At 42.9% G+C, this 20,447-nt stretch overlaps 1 protein-coding gene across 3 annotated transcripts in view; it reads right to left on the reverse strand.

The window, feature by feature from the left end:
- Nulp1 (Nuclear localized protein 1) overlaps positions 1-19,768 on the reverse strand; it is a 113,454-nt gene extending 93,686 nt beyond the window's left edge. For 2 of the 3 annotated variants that reach the window (XM_037435582.2, XM_037435580.2), the window contains exons 1-3: positions 19,685-19,768; positions 19,382-19,610; positions 11,706-11,969 (exon numbers count right to left, since the gene is read on the reverse strand). In XM_037435582.2, coding sequence (XP_037291479.1) covers positions 11,706-11,969; positions 19,382-19,528 — 411 coding nt within the window. In that variant the 5' untranslated portion in view covers positions 19,529-19,610; positions 19,685-19,768. The remainder of the gene's footprint in view (positions 1-11,705; positions 11,970-19,381; positions 19,611-19,684) is intronic. The other variant, XM_037435581.2, reaches the window with a different exon arrangement.
- Between the last annotated feature and the right edge of the window lie 679 nt (positions 19,769-20,447).

The following is a 20,447-nucleotide window of genomic DNA, read 5'->3' on the forward strand; positions in this document are numbered from 1 at the left end:
AATATGCCGACAGGGACTCAGTGAAAAGTTTCTGCGACGGTACTTCGGACCGTACAGGGTGGTTCGACGTCTCGGCCTACTCGATTACGAGGTTGTCCCTGACGGCATCACGAACTCTCAACGACAACGCCCGCGACCTGAAGTCGTCCATGTCGCGCGCCTCAGGCCGTTTCAAGCGCGTTGACAAGCTGAAACAGTGCAATTTGTTGTTGTATTAGTGCTGTAATATAATTTATTGCTTGTACTTTCTTACATTATTGTTGAACTATCATCTTCCATTGAAGCAACGAAAGGATGCCTTTTTCAGAGGGGGCAATGCCACATTCTTTTTCTCAAGTTTTGTTATCGCCCCAATACACTACGTAATTCTCAGCACAAACCGCGCCTGCAGTCTTTGAGAAGCTTCAGGACTGTAGTAGGTCATTTTTATAAGATCACGCCCACTCCGCGAACTATACAGATTATTCTGGAGCCTATGTCACCGCTAGCGATAACGCTAGAACATTTGACGACAAATGTATAAATGCCGACACGCTTCGCCGCTTGTTAGTTGATCGACGGCTGACGATCCGTTCACCGCTGTCAGTGCAGGTCTGCTACTATGATCAGACTTTCAGTTTACCGGGCACAAGTTCGCCCAAATAAACAGTTTAACCTTCATCCTACTATCTGTTTCTTTGTTGACGTCACGAACCCGTGACAATATCATTGTTGTAAAAGCTTGTGTTTAGATTCCCCGCCCGCATCAGCTGAGTCCGTGTGTTCTGAGAGCAGTGATCTCGTATCATACCTCATAATGTGACTTTTCACTGACCGCTTTGCGTCTACAAGTTGCACTTAGATTCAAGTTTCTATGAGTGCGTCCCTACTATAAAGTGGTTCCTCCGAAAGCCTTCATTTTGAGAGAATATTTAATTTTATTTGAATTTTTTAAAACTTTCTGATTAGAATAAAACACATCAAAGAGCTTATTTGTCAGCTCTAGTAGTGAATGGTTGCTGCGCTGCCACAGTGAATTCCTGCTCTTCCACAACTTCTTTCAACCGCTTGATCCTGATTTTGTGCATTGCCAGCTCTCTCTTTAACTATGTAACCCGAGCAGGCGACACCGGATTGTGCTTTATCACTCTCGAATAGGCTTGTGAAAAGGGAATTAGAGGTTCGCAGTGAATTCGAAGCGAAGAGTGGTTTTGGTCAAATAATTTACAATTGAATTCAAATAGTATATATCACAAATTAATAAACAATGGGCATATTAGACATGACCCAACTAACCCGCATAATATTTTCAAGAAGTTGAAACAAGGCCTGTGCAAATGCCACTCTTTCTAGTTCAAAGGAGGTCCAAACAACTTTGAATAGTACAGGGGTGAAAGTGGGTTTCAATCTTTTGGAGCAGCTCAGAAAGCAGAAATAATGCTGTTTTGAAGCAGCTTTGGAGCATCAAAGGGTGTGTTTCGTAGCAATGCAAGTCAATGTTGGAGCATACATCTGTGTTCAAACATCACTGTTTCATTTTTTTTTAATTTCTGGGAAACATTAGGAATTGCAGTGATTTTAAATAAAAATCAATACTGATGAAACCACCTGACCTACAAAAAAAAAGTGTGTATGTGTTTCATTCATTAAAATATCAAAGCTTACAGTGGGATAACCCAGAGAAAAGGAGAAGTCAGAAATGCTTTGCATACACTTGACATCAGACGAATGAAAAACAGATGGTTATAACACACCCCAGCTGACATGAACAAGTGAAGCATAAAAGTTACCTTCATTCAAAACCTACTGAGACTCCATAAAAGTAAAAACAATAATCAAGAAATCTTATGCTCAGGTCATCTTATCAATGAAATACAGAGGCAAAGCTGTGCATCCACAGTTGTACATAAAACAAGGGCTTTTTTAGTTAAGAGTCAATACATTCAGCAGTAGAGAGGATGAAATCTTATGCTCAGGACAAAACACAACTCCTGATATATACAAATGAGAGGACGAGATAACTTAAATGTTCCCTTACATTGCATAGCAATGATATGGACACTCTCAGAAGGTTTCCGCCAACCCTGCCATGCTCAGCATAAAGTTCTAACCGACAACATTGCCTTGTGCATATGATGTTACATGGTCGACTAGAGCGTGCAAGCTCAGCTGACGCAGAAATGAAACGAGCCGGCCACTTTCATTGCATGAAGCATATGTGCAATAACATCACTCAGTATGCAAAGCCTGCTGTTGGTGGCTCCTCAAGCAGAAGGAAAACGCCCCGCTTGTCTTTCATTAGGAGAAGAAACTTAGGGGGGGGAGGCTGCATTGTTATAGCCGCAACTTGAACTTTGACCATAATGGCGTGGTCGCTGGCGCTGAAACGTGTGCTATCTCGACAGACATCGGCACATGGCCCACATACTTCGCGTTGAGATTACAGAGTATGAAAGCCTTTTCCCCTCCACAGCAATCGGATGTCGCAAGGATGATCTCTGAGCCCTCGCCTGGAAAACTGACGTCAGTGACCTCTCAAGGCAAGGCCGCTGATTCTCGACGTGTTGAATACCTCGACCGCCAATCGATGAGACTACTGACAGACGGCAATTCGACGACGCCTGTATCTTAGCAGACTTTTCTACGGACATACCTGTGCTCATCGACAGTCGAAATGTAACAGCTTTAATCGATACTGGCGCTGATTATTCGATTATTAGCAGAACAGTGTCAATTCTACTGAAAAAAGTTATCATGCCTTGGACAGCGTCACACGTATGCGCGACGGGAGGGCACGTCATCAAACCCCTTGGAGCGTGCACTGCCAGGCTGCAAATACGAGGTTCCACGTTTTTTATTAGTTCCCTCGTGCTACGTGAATGTTTCCGCGAATTGATTATCGAAATGGACTTTCTTCAAGAACACGGTGCCATAATCGACTTGCCCAGACGCTGCATTTAATTTTCTACAGCCAAGGCTGCGTTAAAGGAGACCCGTCGTCATACAGCCGCTTTTCGTGTTAAACACAACAGCATCACAATACCACCTCGTGAGAGTATCATGATCGAGGTGACTTCTAAGGTTACAGATGATGGTGAAACAGTGGCAGAATGCAACGTCTTCCTGTTACTAGCGCTTGGAATATCTGTAGCACGAGGCATCGTTGAGATTGAGAATGGTCAAAGTGAGGTCATGGTCACAAATTTCACAAATAAACATTGTCACCTTTCCTATAGCACTGCTGTCGCCTACTCTGAAGCCTTGGAGGACGTCACTGAGTGTTTTGCATGCGATGACACTAGCCGTGATGGAACAGCCGTAACAGATGTTGACATCAACAATGCACTATCGGAAAAGGACCAGAAAGCCTTGCGACAGCTGCTACTTGAATTTCAGGCATGCTTTGCCCAATGGTCTAAAGTCAGTCAGACGCCAATCACGCAGCACCGAATAATCACTTACGATGATGCATGACCTATCTACCAACAGCCATACCATGTCTCGCAGAAAGAACATCAAGATATCAAGGAGCAAGTGAAGGAAATGATTGACGATGGCGTTATTCAGCCTTCTAACAGCCCGTGGTCATCACCTGTCGTCCTGGTCAAAAAGAAAGATGGCATACTTTGCTTCTGTGTAAATTACAGAAAGCTCAACAACATCGCAAAAAAGGACATTTATTCGCTGCCATGTATTGATGACTCTTGACCGGGCGACGGCGAGCGAAGCATTTTTATTCCCTTGATTTGAAAAGTGGCTATTGGTAAATCGAGGTTGATGAGCACGACCGCGAAAAAACAACACGCAACAATGGTCTCAACGAATTTCGTGTGCTCGCGTTTTGTCTCTGCTCTGCGCTACCTAACTTCCACCCAGAACACCTTTCGATCAGGTCGGCATGGATCTCCTGGGATTGTTTTCCTTGTCTTCGGGAAACAAGTGAATAATCGTCGCTACAGATTATTTAACCCGCTATGCAGAAACATGGGCTCTTCCCAAAGGCACAGCTTCCTAAGTTGCCCAGTTTTTCGTAGAGAGCATTGTACTACGCCACGGTGCTTCATCCTGCGTCATCACAGATCGAGGAGTGGTGTTTACGGCAGGCTCCTTGAACACGTCTTCCAGCTAATGGCATATTCGGTTGACCGCTCTGGTCCTCTGGCTTTGAGTTGCCAGATGCAAAGGCAGCTCGCAATCGGAGTGCAAGAGGCAGCGTACCAACTAAATACATCGGCGATCTCAGAGCGGTTAGAGCAGCGCGCCCGTAGCGCAACCGTGCAACCAGCGCCAGAAGCTGCGAAGTAAACATTGCTGCGCCACGTCAACAAATGGTGCCGATCAGTTCAGTGGACATCACTGACATGTCTGGGCGTAGCGAAAGCCTTCTGAGCTGTGCACATAAATCTGGCGATCGTCCTCAGCTGAACTGCTATCTTCAAGGCAGGCTGTCTGCGAGCTGCTGTAACGACAGCATTGACATTTCCTTCACCTTCATTAGCCGCCTCGTTATTGACATGGTGCATTTATGACTTCGTAGCTGTGAATTAGCCCCAAACACATACAACAACATCATTAACAACACACGTGCACAAACTATTACGCACCCGACGATGCCCTACTCCGAAATGCACGCTCGCGCTCCTCACCTCACCTCGTTCACCTGCCGGCAGCCATGTGATTGGCCGGCTAGTGTCACGTGACCCGTCCTCTCGGTCAGATCGCGCCATGCTCCCACTTTGAAGTCAGCGCGGTCGGCAGCGCTCCGAGTCAGAGACCAACGCTCTGAAAGAGCCAACCGAAAGTAGTCCGAGCGCTTGAATACTACCAACCGAAGGTGCAGCCACTTTTCAGAGCGCTCTCGAGCACTCGCAAAGGCCCAACCGAATACGCCATAACTTACACCGCGCACCACAGAACTACAGCCTATCACCTACAAACGAACGAGTTGACCGAAAGACTGAACAAAACAATGACTGATATGCTGGCTATGTACATAGACATACAGCACAAAAGGTGGGATGAGGTAATTCCTTTACGTAACATTCGCGTACAATACCGCTGCGCAAGAGACTACATGCTTCACTCCGTTCTGTCTTCTATATGGTCGTGATGTGTAGACGATGTTGGATGCCATGCTACCATGCGACATGGACAAACTCGACAATCTTGATGAAGACACCGAGTCCTTTGTTCAACGAGATGAAGAAGTGTGCCAACTAGCCCGTGTGAATATAAAGAATCAACAGGAGATTGACACACAACGTTACAACTTCCGCCAGAGACAAGTCGACTACCAACCGGGTGACCAAGTGCTAGTTCGTACCCCGTTCGCCACAAAGGCCTTTCTGACAAACTTCTAAGACGCTATTTCGGCCCGTACAAGGTGCTACGACGAGTGAGCGACCTCAACTAGCGAAGTCCTTCCAGACGGTAGCCAACCACCACGACGCCGACGGCCAGAGATTGTGCTGGTGGTGCAATTAAAACCATACCATAAATTGTGACTCTCAAGATTTTACGGACATTATGTTTCTGTTTGTTTACCGCAAGCGCATCATTTAGCATCTAGGCGATGATGCTCTTTCGGGAGAAGGGGCAATGCCTCGCACTTTATCTGCCAGCATGAAAGAGGCAGTCGAAGACGCGGTAGTCCTCGTGCTCATGCCTTTGTTTTGGCTGTTCTGTGCCAACCGCTCTCGGGCGACTTGGACCTTGTGTATAATTGTTTTATAAGCGTCGCCTTCGTTTAGAATGCGACAATATATTGTTTAAAAAGAAAGAACATTTTATTATGCATAATTTGGTATGCTGCAATTCGTGCTGAAGTACTTTTCAAACTACGAAAAGCACTCTTTTCGCGACATATAGAAAATAGCCATTTTCTTCTGGTAATGAAAGAGTTAATCTAAATATAGCTGCCAAAGAATTTTTTTTTTGCAGTGAACAGTAGAAAATCTCATTTCAACGACAAGAAACAAATCAATTTTCTCGCAGTGAAACCCGGCAACTACAGCTTGATGCTGTGCTGGCAAAGCAATGACGTCCTTTTCACAGCAAGTGAACGTCATGCATGAACCAGAAATAAATGCAGGTCCAACGCACTGTGGTAATATAGGATAACCTTTCACGAATACTGCATACAACTCCATCACATGATGCCCCGCTGCGGTGGTCTAGAGGCTAAGGTAATCAGCTGCTGACCTACAGGTCGTGGGATTGAAATCCGGCTGCGGCGGCTGCATTTTGGATGGAGGTGAAAATGCTGTAGGCCCGTGTGCTCAGATTTGGGTGCACGTTAAAGAACCCAAAGTGGTCGAAGTTTCCAGAGCCCTTCACTACGGCGTCTTCCATAATCATATGGTGGTTTTGAAGCGTTTACCCTCACATATCAATCAATCAATCATATTATGCCTAATGAGAAGGTTCAATTTATCACCTTGGTCTTCCTCTGAGGACACACTAAAACTTTGCTACATTGAATTCATGGATAACACATTTCATTATATTGAATAATACAAATGAGTTCTGCGGAGACTTGCAAAATGACAGAAAGGTCCGTACGAATTTCCTTGACAAGTCCATATAAATTTCCCTGTGGTGTTGTGCCACAAATAAATGGTTGTCTATTTTCCCTTTGTTCATTATATTGAGGTTCAAAACAGTACATGGTGTTCTATGGACATGAAGTTGTGAAAAGTGAAATACTTTGTTACAACAAGAATTTTGTTACACTGAAGTTCATTACATCGAAGTCCAACTACACACATGCTTGAAAGAGCTACTGACATGATGCAAAGCAACATCCAAAACTAATGCACGTACTCAATGTCAAAAACAGCATGTCCCACAATCGTGCAATCACTAAGATGCATTATTATGTGATATACATATACATAGTTTTGTAATACCTTGAGAAAGAATAAACTTGAACTTGAAAGCATTACATCATCACAGCCACTAAATCAGTTCAGTGGCTGTGATGCAATGAAACTAAATTGCAATGAACCAAATTGCAATGAAAGGCAAACAGAGGCAATGCTGAGGTACACTGAGTAAAATTTATCAGTAAATAGTAAAGCTGAGGCAAACAATCCAAAGCCCAGTAGTGACATTTGTTTACAAATAGGCATCAAGTGTGGCAGCCAAAAAACAATGCAAGTATCCTTGGTGGGCAACATCATGTAAACAACCTGTATGTTAAGGTTCACAACTGCTAAGGCACAAATGTTTAACTGTCAGTATTGTTGAAACAGAGTCAGCAAACTTGCAGCAACCACAAGTGTATTTGCGAAGTGTACAGCAGCTGCTGCACATCCTGGTTGCTAAACACCTATTCACTCTCACATTGCTAACTAGCTTCTTAAAGATGTTAGCAACTGGTGGACCGTTTCGCTCAACATAGTCATTTCTACTTTTATTGCGATAGCAATAAAAGTAGAGTGTGCTGCACACTCTCGGCTGGATTTTGCTGCCGGCGTCAACGTCGTCGTGGATGTCGCCGCCACTCACCATATATGTATACGTATCTATTTATATGAAAACGCAAGAAAAAAATCCAGAAAAAGACTCTGGCGCACAGAATCGAACATAGGACCCCTGAAACGCGAGTGCAAGGTGTTAACCACTGAGCCAAGCAGGTGCACATCCTTCAACATTTAAACGGCAAACTATTTATATCTACCACTTACTGTTGGTGACAGGAGTCTCGGGGGGGGGGGGGGGGGGGGACTATTGTGTTTTCAGCATTACCAGCAAGATGGTGCAATGAGCGCGCGTCGGCATGTCGGCATGACGACGTGGCAGCGCACGCTCTCATCTCCCACGTATACTTTGCCCCGCCTATAGAAGGGGGTAGACGCTCACTCGCCTGCCCTATCTCATGGTGGGGAGGATCGTACGTCTTGGTTGGCCTTTGGCTTTCACTGGAACGATTCTGTTGTAGTTATCGGGCGCACAAAGGTCACAGCAATCGATGCACAGTCTCCGTTTCCGAAAAGAGCGCGCTTTTCAGACACAGCGAAGTAGAAACCGAGATGCTTACAGTGATGCAACTGAGGTCTGTTGATATGAAGCAATATTTGGAGCAGCAAAAGTTGCATTTTGGAGCACTTTGTAGCAGCGAAAATTTCCATTTTGGAGCACTGTGGAGCAGCAAAATTTTCTATTTTGGAGCAATCCCAAGCAGCTAACTTCACATACTAAAGGAAAAGCAAGTAGCAATTACATTCAAGGACATGAATAAATATTTAAGGGCTCTTGTGAAGAGCTAAAATTATTCTGATTAATTACAAACCTCATGACGCCAGAGATCTTAGGAGCAGTCTATATTTAACTTGATGATGCAAAAATAATGTCATTATGCTGTTGAGCATTCTAGAAAAACTTGTGCAGTAATTATTTTCCTAGCAAATAAACGGAATACTGATTGAATAAAATAGTACTTCATGAAGTAACATTCTGAATGTAACCATGTGGTTATTAGCATATCTGGTAGACAAATGCTAAAGACTCGCTCAGTCAGTACTGCATTTATCTAAGATGAATTGAAAGATTAAAAAAAAGGTTTTTTTTTCTTAACAACTGATTATATTGCTGGGTGTAACATGACGTCATTTAGCAAGTCTATAATGCCAACCTCATTCGGCACTCGTCTCTTTGTGCTGGAACTGAACAATTTACCACGCTTTGTTTTCCTTTTGCACCGGTGTTTTATGTGGCCAGAGCGTTCTGTCTATACACCCAAAACCCCCTATTGTGTACTCTAAAAAGCAGTGCAAAAAGAAAAAAACATCAAAGGGTACCTTACGCATTCGCCTAAGACAACTTGAAGGCAAGAAAAATGAGATCAGTTCACAACTAGGTTTCTTTGGTAACGTGTGCTGCACCACACATTTACGGTTTTGTCATGTGTGCAGTGTCACGTGGAATGAGCTATATAATGTGTTGTAAGGGTACACAATAAACAAAAGTTGGAAGTTAGCGCTTACACTGTCATCTGTTTTTTCCCTTCTTGACTGTATAGCATCTTTTCTTCACGCTGAAAACTAACTACACTAAAGCAATATCATTTTATCATTAACCAACTCGCCCAGTCAGAAGTACGTGTTGAAGGCGACAGCCATTATGTTTTTATTGCGACAGCAATTAAATCAATATTCTGGACTAGACTTTGTCGTCGCCAGGGGGGCAGGAAGGAATATCTTTCATTTTTAAGGGGGGGAAGGCACCTTGATTTGAAGGAGGGCAGGCAGGCAAATGGTCCTTTTGCACAATATGTGCCATGACAGCAAAAACAAACTTCAGGGGGAGAAGGGATGTTCCAGATGCCCCCCCCCCCCCCTAGGCCACTGGCTGTCACCATCATGTTTTGAGTAATGTCCAAATTAACAACATTCTCCCACACATTGTGTTTTGCACGCGGGCAAAAATGCGAAAGCGGGGGCAACGAACGCGGCTGAAGCAGAGATAATAGAGTCGATGTATCTCCTTCGCACAGAGAACGGATGCAATAACATCACCTCAAAAGTCAGGCCTGCCATAGATTGTTACTCAAGCAGAGAAAAAAGTGCCACCTGTTTTCAAAAAGCAGGAAACAACTTGGACCGCAAGGGGGGGGGGGCTTGTTATATGAACTTTGACTGTAAGGGTGTGATCGCTGGCGCACTCACTATTTTGGCAGGCATTAAAGACAGATGGTATACCCTTCTACCTAGTACTCTCAACGCAAAGTGACTGTGGGAAAGAGCTTCGCTTTCTGAAGAGGCCATATAGAGATGTGCACCGAGTCTTGATCGCAAGGCGGCCACACCTTAGTCGCACCATTTTGGAGGTTCATTCGTACGCCCCGTTCGCCGTTCATAAAATCACACTTATCTAGAGCAGCGGAACGCCTGCCTGTCAAGAGCGCTGTTGGCCGCGGCTACCACCTCATGTTAGCTACAAGCTTTCGTCGATGCTTACATTATAGCACAAGTACTTAACACGCAGTATGACTATGTTTGGTATAATTATGGCGTCTCTTCACATATTTCTAAAAAAAAAAAAAAAAAGTAGGGCAGCTGGAACCACTGGCTGAGCGCTCTAAACAAGTCTTATTCTATTTGTACCTGTGTCGGCGTGCAAGAGGTGTTTCAGGGGTGTCTAGTCATCAAAGTTGCTGTACAGATATCGAACATCGCGTGTTCAGCAAGTTTTTGCGAGTGCGCGGACCTTCGAAATGGCAACCCCGCCACTAGTGCATGTCGCGGACGACGTCAAGCCTTATTATTTGGTATAAAAATACAATTTGTAGGTATCGCTTTCATTGCTAAGATCATAAATGATAGTAACAAATTGTATCTTTCGGACTCTATATCGCGTAAATCAAAACGGTGGCTGAAGGGACAATAGCCATTCCAGTAGCTGAAGTGGTTTTCGTGCTGTTAATTATCTGAAATATGAAGCAGTGGTTAGTAGAAAGTTTTTGAGCAGTCTCATTATGCCTCGAGCTATAGCGCGTCCAGGACTGCGCCCTTGGCGCGACGCAACCTCCCTCACCCCCACCCCTTAAAAACAATTTAAGCAATGAATGCAATGCCAGGATGTTCGAATTTGTCTTGTTTTTAACCGTACGCTACTGAGCCTGTAAATTGAGGGGCGTATGAGCAACATGGCGAAGCCGCTTCACAGTGGGCCTTCTGGCAATAGCCGCCAGCAATGACCCCACCACTGAAAACTGCGTGTATTAAAACCGAATTGCGGCTGCTCCAACCAGGATGCATGCTTTCATTGATTAGATAACATTTAAAAAAAAGCTCGCGGGAATATCGTAGTGAGACCCTAGCAATATCGAGTTCAAAAGGGCAGAGTCTGTTGGAGGCTTTTACCGCAACAGCGATTACAAACGCTGATGTGTTGCAGGAAGGCAATACAAAAAAGCTTTTCCGAATGAATATCCAGGAATAAAGTATATTAGAGAAAATGTGCCAACGCATTCCCATTGTTCATGTGTTGTTCTGTGGACGCAAACACAAAAAATTAGATCGTGATGTCCAGAAATAGACGCGACAGATATTCTGGCGGCATGCAGAGAATTATTGGTAAAAATCCATTCAATTGCATGCCGCGCAACTCGTCAAATGAGCTATCAACAGCATTCCTAGAACGGACGACATCCGTCTGATGAATCATCGCCACAGTTTTACGCCATCAATTAATTGGATTAGACGTCACAAGCCCCTGCAAGTGCGTTTCGCCATTAAACAAATTTGCTGAACAAAAGTTGCGTCAGCAACAAACACAGCATCGTGGATTATTTAGAAAGCAGGTACAACTGCTGTTTATTCAGCAGAATAACTATAGGTACGCGATTGCGACTTTGGTGGCCCCAAGAAATAGGTGAACATGTTTTGACGAGCCGGCGTGGATATCACTGGTGGTAGACGATTCCAAATCTCACTTTGGCGAAATTTCCTTTGATATTATCAGGATGGCGCAGTAAATTTGATTTGGCGCACTTTGGCACAGTTGGCTCAGGAGTGAGATCACTGCAATTATTCGCATTTATCGGAATGTTTTATGCATTATTTGTGCGTGAGAAACGTGGGGCACGTTTCAATCTGCCTGCCATTCTGCGCATGACCTTCCAATTTGTTGCTATCGCGTTCATTGCTTCACCTTTGCAGCTAAGCTGTGACTTTTTTTTTTTTTCAAGCTTCAGAATTGATTGAAAGCGTAGCAGTACTTACACTGTGGTTCAGCTTATCCTCATGGCTGTGCTGACTGTTTAGCTGCTTCTTTTTTTTCTTTTTCTTTTTGCGGCGTTTAAGGCTGTCAGTGCTCTGGGTGGAATCCTGTTTCTCTAGTTTGCTCCTAGGTAACTCATCTGCAAGCAGCACGCTTTCCTGGGGAGCCTCTGCTGCAGCTGCCCGAGCAGGCGGGGGCTCATTCTCTCGGTCATCATCCTCTTTGGCTGTGTCTGAGAGAGACTGTTCGGCTGACAGCCCAGTAAGCTGTAAAGACGAGAGCAAAAGACATGCAAAAGCTCAGCATAATAAAAAATTGTAATGAAATCACAGGCTGTCTGACTCACTAAGACACCCTTAAATGTGTAGAAAAAAGAAGTAATACCGATTTTTGCCTAAACCCATTTTCTATAAATACTGCAACCATCATAATTGCTCTAAATTTTTAGCTCAACCTTTTGCAGATTACTGAGGTACACACCATATGTTAGTTGTTTCCTGACAGCACATAGGAAATCTAACCTGCACTTGAAAAGGCCCTGTAACACATTCAAAGATAGTAAGTAAACTTGCTGAGTCACTATGAGATGTCATTAACAACCCAGGCATTATTCCTTTAAATACAACTGGATGCCCAGAACCTTGCTTGAAAGGCACAGCTCGTCCTTTTCTTCTTTTAGTTTTTCACTCCACACTTACAGAAAATGATGGTTGAAGAATACCCATTGCTATGCACCCTTCTAACAAGGGCTCCTTCAGTGCTGCTGTGTTGCCCTCTGGACTATTGTGAATAAGTGTCAACCCCCAAAAATGCACATCTAAGCAAAAGTTCTGAAAAGATATGCTGCCCCTCTTCAATAAAAAGGTATACATGGAAAGGGCTCCATGCCAAATTCTGACTGAACTGCTAGACACTTCTCCTTGACAGCTGCTCTATGAGTCCTCCAAAAAGTTACAAGAAAGGTAAATAATGTGTAATATGAACAAGTATCACCGTGTCTGTATAAAATGCTTAGCTATCAAATGCAGCCATTCCTCTGAGGCTTTCTGGCATTCTTCTTTCCTTTATTCCCAGTGCTCAAGGATGCGCCAATGGATCAACAAAGAATGATGCTCGCATTGTTTTATGAATCATCATGCTGTGCTTGCTCAGCACATTTTGTTAGCTCAACTTAGCATAATTGAAAACCTCAAGGCCCTAACATCAAGTTAGTGTACACCAATTGATTGCCACCAGCCTGTTATCAGTCGTAGGATTTCTACCAAGGCATTGCTAAGACGTGAAAAATTTGTCCAATAGTAATTAGTACTTATCAAGTGCTCCCTAAAAGCCTACCAACATATTCTTACTTTTTTTTCTCGTGCTCAGCGAAGCTACTAGTCCTCTAGACGCTAGAAGAAACACTGACAAGGGCCAGGGTGCCCTAAACAACTTTGTCTATTTTTTTTCTTGGCAAGTTCCAGTATAATTTACAAAAGGACTACTACGTCATGATGCAGTGATAGAATTGACTTTTTACTTTTTGGAGCATACTTTGGAGCACGAAAAGTACTACTTTGGAGCAACTATAAGAGTTTTCAAAGCAGAAAAAAATGCTAGTTTAGAGCAGCTACTAGTGTCTTAGGAGCAGATATTAAATTTGCCATGCATTAATTGGAGTTCAGAGCATTGTCGAAGTATCTTCTAAATATTATTTATTGTGAAATGTATTTAGTATACAACAATCAAAGGAAATTTCATAATGCAAACAATGGCAAGTTGTCAAAAATGTGCTGTGAAATGAGCTACAATTTGAAATACGAGTATTTGGGGCAGAAATCAAATTGAACCAGAAAAGCTAAGCACCACATTTTAGAAGTAACCACAGTTCCATATAAGTGTTGCCAAACTAGAAGTAGACTATAAAAGATGAGATAAAAGCAATCCGGCTCATTTTCACAATTCACCACACTAGCCTGCATGTCCAACTGACAAAAAAAAAAAAAAAACAGCCAAATTGCCTATATGATCAATATGACAGTTCTCACGCACAAATGGGATCAGAGGCGACAATGCTGCACACTAATAGCACAATGATATAAAGGTGCACCAATTCTGCTTAAGGACTTACGAGTTGATCAAAGAGTAAAAATTTGTCACTCTCATTCTCTCAGTGTCATTTCGGAGCAGCTTTGGAGCAATTACAAACAAAAATTACTGTTCGGAGCAGCATGGAGCATTCTCTTTTGGAGCAGTTTGAAGCAGCACTTCCATCACTGATGCTGCATCATGACACAAAAGGTAGACGAAATTACAATATTTTAACACCGACTCCACCTTGAATGCCCCTACATGTTGTCAGGACTGACGTACCAGCACAGAAGATATACTCTTGCAACAAACAAAGTGTCTTTGACCTGATTTCATTTACCTTACATAATAAAAGATTGCGATGAGATATGTGTGTGAGATATATCTCTGCAGCCTTTACTGGTGCTCCACGCAGTGCCGTCTACAACATGGCATACATTCGAACAGTCTGAGCACAAACAAGCATCTGTTCCATGACACTTCTTCCTTTTTATGTCAGCGCCGTGCACAATGTTCAACAGTACCCTCAAAAAGTGAACCAATCATAACCTACAGCAGGTCTGGTGTATATTGCTCTTAAAGTGGTACTGACCCCACTTTTCAACGGAGAATTTACTGTGTTACACAAATTTCTATATATAGAGATGACTCTGGGCAAGTGTGAAATTTGATAAATGCTGATAAGGTATTTTATTTTGATATTAGTCAATTTTTGCTTAGTGAACCTACTGTATTGGCACTAGCGTGACATCAGGCTACAGTGTCAATTCAGATGACTACTCTCTGATGACTTCACACATCAGTATGGCTAGTTCTGACGACGTCAGGGATCAAAACATACAGGATTGCAGTTAGCATGCTGCTAAAAACATTAAAGGCCACTTGTGAGTCACCAACTGAGCCATAATGTAAAGCCACCATGGAAATGTCCCAATATCATGCATCAGTTCGAGAAAAGAAGCTTATGCCTGCAGTGCTGTGACGTCAAGATACTGTATAAACTGAAACTAGCATTTAGAAAAATAGCATAATTAATTTTCAAGGGTGCACTCATAATCACTAGTATATTTTCCAGGCTCCAATAAAATATGGCTTTCACATAGCGAAAAAAGATGACAACTAAAAATTTTTGCATGATTACCTTTTTAAGGCATTTCTAACCACTTTTATAAGTAATCGAAGATTAATCAAAAGCTTATTGACTCATGAATTGATTGCCACCAAACATTTCATGGATCAATCAAGAACGAGTGGAGTTAGACTTGTGTCATACTTTAAGCACTCTATTTTTCTGTCCCAACAAGTGCTCTGGAAGCTACATGGGGGCGAGATAACAAAGGGAAAACAAGCCATGTCACGGACACACCATGACCTTGAGTGTACATCATGTCTTCAAGAGTGATTTTGCAGTGCACTAATACTACTACTATGTAACTTTAGCAGTTCCGTTGTGGGCACCTGACATCAGGATGGCACGTACCCAGAACAGAACAGCCTCTTTGATTGTTAAGTATACCAAAGTAAACCAAATATAGGATAATGTCATTACAAATACTTTGATGAAACATCGAAGGGCCACTGAAGAAAAAAACAATTTTTCTCATATTAGAAAATGACTATCTAGCAATACTGAAACCATCATGCTTGCTGCAAGATGATGATTAGTGAAAAAATGCTCAAAAAGAAAATGTGGGTGGCGATTACACTTTGAAATTCTCAAAGCCATACGCCATTCCCAATTGATAAAAGTGAAGTACATTGCCCTGTGAAAGGTTACAGAAATTTAGTTGGGCCCATGCCACCAAAATATGAAAAATACGCTTCGAAATACATGACGTAACATGTGGAGACTTTAAGAGACAGTTAAAATAGAAACTTTGATCTTGATTTTCTTCTCTATTAGCAGACATATCTTGATGAAATAAATGTTATTAGAGTTTTCAGAGTACATGTTATCAACTTAGATCAATTCACGGTCTCATTTAAGTGTTCCTTTAAAGAAACCCTGAAACAGTTGCGAAGATTTTGTACAAACACATTGAGCCAGTAGACCAAGTCCTAAGGGTCATTTACAGACTGATTTAAGCTCTTTGCATAAACTATATAATTTATTACAATGCTTTAAAGCTTCAAATCACTACAGATGACTATGGCCCAGCAAAACAGGTGCTCAGCCACCCATTCACAGTGTAGCTTCTGGTAGCATGGCATCACCCAGGCTCCTGATCCCATTGACTCTGGAATGCGTGGAAGATTGGCTGGTAGGGTGGCGGCACCTGTCATAGCAAATATCAACCACTCCGCGATCTTTGTCTATATTGCCAGAAGGCAAGCATGCTGCCAAGCGCACTAGGCTATGGTCCCAGAGATTATGTACAGCTCGTCGGCGTGCAATCTCGGAGGCCGTAACTGGGCAAAGCTCAAACCGTCCAATGTGCTCATGAGGGCACTGCAATCACCAGGGATGCCAGCACATCTCATGAGTTGAGGAGGCAAGGCAGGGGTGAGAAGGGGGTATAGATACAACTTCCTATAGCGGCCTTTGTACACAGCGTACCGCTAAATTTGCGATGCGAAGGATTTGATGATGTTCTAGCCTAAACGCTGACAAAACATTAAAAAACCATTTCAGGGTGCCTTTAAGGCCGCTTAATCTTCTGGCATTCTTTACAGGTTTCCATAACCACCTTATACTTCAATGTGGTCTTTTGTACCACACCCCCTTTTGAAACCTGCTTGCTCTCTTGCCGTCTTTCTCCATGTTAGATTGTAACCTTTCCTGCATCACTTTGAGGAGCAGTATGCTAATACAGTCTCACATAAGTGTCCCTTTAAAGGGATCCTGAAATGGTTGTGACGATTTTGTACAAACACATTGAGCCGGTAGACCAAGTTCAGTAGACCATGATAGATGTAACCTTGAGAGACAAGAAGAGAGCAGAGTGGATCAGAGAATAAACCGAGGTTAGGGATATCATAGTTGAAATCAAGAAGAAGAAATGGACATGGGCCGGGCATGTATTGCATAGGCAGCATAACTGCTGGTCATTAAGAATAACCGACTGGATTCCCAGAGAAGCCAAGTGGGTGAGGGGGAGACAGAAAGAGATGAGATTAGCAAATTTGCGGGTATAAAGTGGCAGCATCAAGCACAGGACCGAGTTGACTGGTGGATCATGGGACAGGCTTTTGTCCTGCAGTGGACGCAGTCAGGCTGATGATGATGATGATGCTGTAGTAATGAAAGTAATGACCAGGCCAACATCTCCGGTGCTACTTCAAGCGACCGCCTCCCCCCTCTAAAATGAGTGGCTGTATCTGCCCTTGCGCTAATACGAGGTGTAATGAAAAGGAAGTAGATCAGCACAAGGACAGCAGCATTGTGTGTACAGCAGAGGCATGAGCTAGCGGACTGGGCTCAGAACTGTGCACGATCAGCCAACAGCTCCAGGGCAATAAATCACCTTTATAGAGGTATCATACTGATGGCTCTACATGAATGTTCTTCGCATCTTTTTTTTTTTTTTTCATTAAGGACACAGGGTAGGGCAAAATTTGAAAAAAGACCACTTTTTTTTTTTTTCATTGCAATCTAGGAGGGGTGTTCCTTTGTGCATAGATTCCACATTTGTGCTTTTCTTAAACGTCATTTTCTGTGACTTAAAATCAGTTTTTTCAAAAGCAAGCAGTCAGTTAAAACGCATCCTAGAGGAAGCCCTTGATATGGGCTCTGTGCTTACAATCTATATTTCTGAAAAAAAAAGTAACTTCATGTACCAAAGTCAAAATGATTCTCTAGAGTCAGCTGTGTATAGTATAGAAAATTTTCAGGTAAATTCCAAGGTGCTCCAAAGACACTTGTGCGCTTTTATATTCACACTTTGTCTTTGGAGCACATTGGTTCAAACACTTTCAGCTCCTAGCTTTCTTACACCTTGTGTTTGTCATGCATGACGAGAAGTTGCTGAGGGTAAAGAAGGTCTTCAGCAAGTCAAAAATTTTACGGCAACCTATACTGTTTGTTCTCTAGTAAATGTGAATAAATGCCAGTGACGTACTGAGGCACTGAACACTGAACCAGCAAACTTTTCACCGTTGAACCTCTCAGCTTTGAGGTGAATAGACGTCAGACTCTGGAGTTTTGCAGACATACAGTGCCACCTGTCAATGCAGTTTTGGGTAGTGCAAAGCCCGACACCCTTGCACAGGTTTCCAACTTTAATCTCGATTATCTCAAAACCATGTTTTTTTATTACTTAGGTAACAGTATTTCTTATGTATTCCAAATTAAGCAGTTTTTATTTTTTATTCTGCATAAATGCATACTATTGAAGCAGAATTGAAATTATGCACGTTAGTTTTTCTGTTATGAATCTTTATAGATGGCAATTAACTTAAAATTTAGGGCTTAGTTAAAAATTTGCAAAAATTTTAAAATTAGTCAGATATTTAATAAATCTGCTTCGGTTGAAAGGGTGGAAAATTTTAGGGGGGAAAAATAATTTATGGATTGTGCGAACATGCCATTTAGTCACTGAGAAATTGGTACCTCAAAATGAGCAAAAATGCACAGGATGTATATGGTGTACATGGTGCCATTAAGCAAGATAAAAAGAAATTTCTTCTGGTCTATTAGCCAATCTGCTGCCTTGAAAATTAGTTACCACAGTTTATTTATGACCTTGGTCGACTCTGGTCTAATTACTTTAGTGAATTCCAAGGTGATGACTGGCCCACTAGCTTTATTTATGGTAGGTGCTGTATGGCTTATCTCAATTTGTTTTTTATGACTGTTGGTTCTAGCTCATTTTAACGTCTCCTTAAGGGTTTAGCCCAAGTTATATTTTGCTTAAAACTTTTAATCAAAATAAAATAAAAAAACACTATGGTGCACTTCAATCCTACAATATAAAGCGTTACTATGAAATAACAGATGAAATAAACCAATCTCAACTGCATGAGCTTGCATGTAATACTGCCAGGGCACTCTGTAGTATTAGGAGCCAGGGAAACTGATTGTTTGTAACTATCGCGGGTGTCATGGCAAATAATCGCTAGAATTCTTTTTTTACCATGAAAATGCAATATAAGAAAGCTAAAAAAAGAGCACACCGATTAACTTTACTTAGTGTCATGGTGTAGTTACCTTCATATGACTCAATTTCAGTCATATGAAGGTAACTACAGCATGGCACTCATCTGCGCTGCACATCTAGATTACATCATCACACATCAGTTCTAGAAAAAACAAAATCTCAACTAAAGATGTATTTCCTAGTTAAAACTGATAGCCAGAGCTGCAGCCTGTAGCGAAAGCGGCAGAAACACATTACCGTAACATGGAACGCAGTTCTGTGTGCCTTCGTCACAGGAAGAATGTAAAGTCTCGCTTTGGTAAATAAACCTTTAGAACGAAAAATATTCCGTGCACCTAATATACTACAGATTCCCGAGGCAACATGTCTAGCAGTTGTCGCTGATGAGCGTTGCCGCAGCACAGGAATACGAACGCGAAATTTGAGCACCCTATTGTGCATGTACATACGGCACCTCCTGAACGCGCGTATGCAAACCACAACGCGAACTTGCCAGGTCGAAATAAACTCACCAGCTCAAAGCGGTTTGCAGCCGCTTCCTTGCTCTTTCGAGCATCGCTGGCAGCCACATTGGGCGCCTCATCTTCTGTTTCCGACTGAGCATCAAGTTTCTCAATTTCATTGACGCCTTGGAGCTTCTTCAGCACCCGGTTCGACATCTATACAAAAAGAAAATGTCGGACTGCTCGTGAGGGAGTACTGCCTGAGCAATCCGTCTTCAACAGCTGCTTTTACCGCAGTCTGAAAGCAAAAGACAGGTGCCAACAAAATGAACGGACTGCAATATGAGTAACAGAATTCGGGCAAGTACTCACGTTTACACCACACGGCTACGAAACACCATGTGTTACAATCCTATAGAGAGACGACCGAGCACTAGCACGCAAGCAACGAGAAAGAGGCGAAGCCACAGAACACCTACCAGTTGGCCAAGCTGTCTTGGCGTGAGTGGTAGCAAGCGCCACTGACCCTTAAAGGGAAACTTTGGTGCATTTTCGACCATACTAAAATATTACTGTTTTTAAATAGTATAGACAGTCTTCCAAAAACTAGAGTGGTTTACTTTGCCCAGGAACTTGTAAATAAATTTATTTAAGCGATAAATGACGAGTCAAAACCGAAACCGAAACAAGAAGCTGGAGACCAGCGCTGGATAGGCGGCGCGCCTTTAAAGAGCACATGGTGGAGAGTTGCAACACAACTTAACCTGACTTAGTCGATCGCAACACAGACCGCGCGTTGATCCCCAACTCTAGCCAGTTAGAGTTCAGTCGAGTTTTCCAATCTGACTGCAGCGCCAGAATACATAGCCCAGCGGACAAAAAAAGCAACCTTGAGACGGCGTCAGTAAAAATGGAACGTGACGCGCGCATCGCGCGTCCTGCATCTGTCGGCAGATTGTGGCCGGGATACTTGGGGGACGCGCGTATGCGTCTATTTTCTGCGTGCCCCCAACGGTGAATGTAGACTACAGTGTACTAGAATAGAGGTCACTGTAATGTAGACTGAGACGGGGCATGCGGGCATAGAGTATGTATACTACTCGTGTGGGGCACACACGGAATCACGTGGACGGAA

Source organism: Rhipicephalus microplus, chromosome X, assembly GCF_043290135.1.
Source record: "Rhipicephalus microplus isolate Deutch F79 chromosome X, USDA_Rmic, whole genome shotgun sequence".
Lineage (NCBI taxonomy): Eukaryota > Metazoa > Arthropoda > Arachnida > Ixodida > Ixodidae > Rhipicephalus > Rhipicephalus microplus.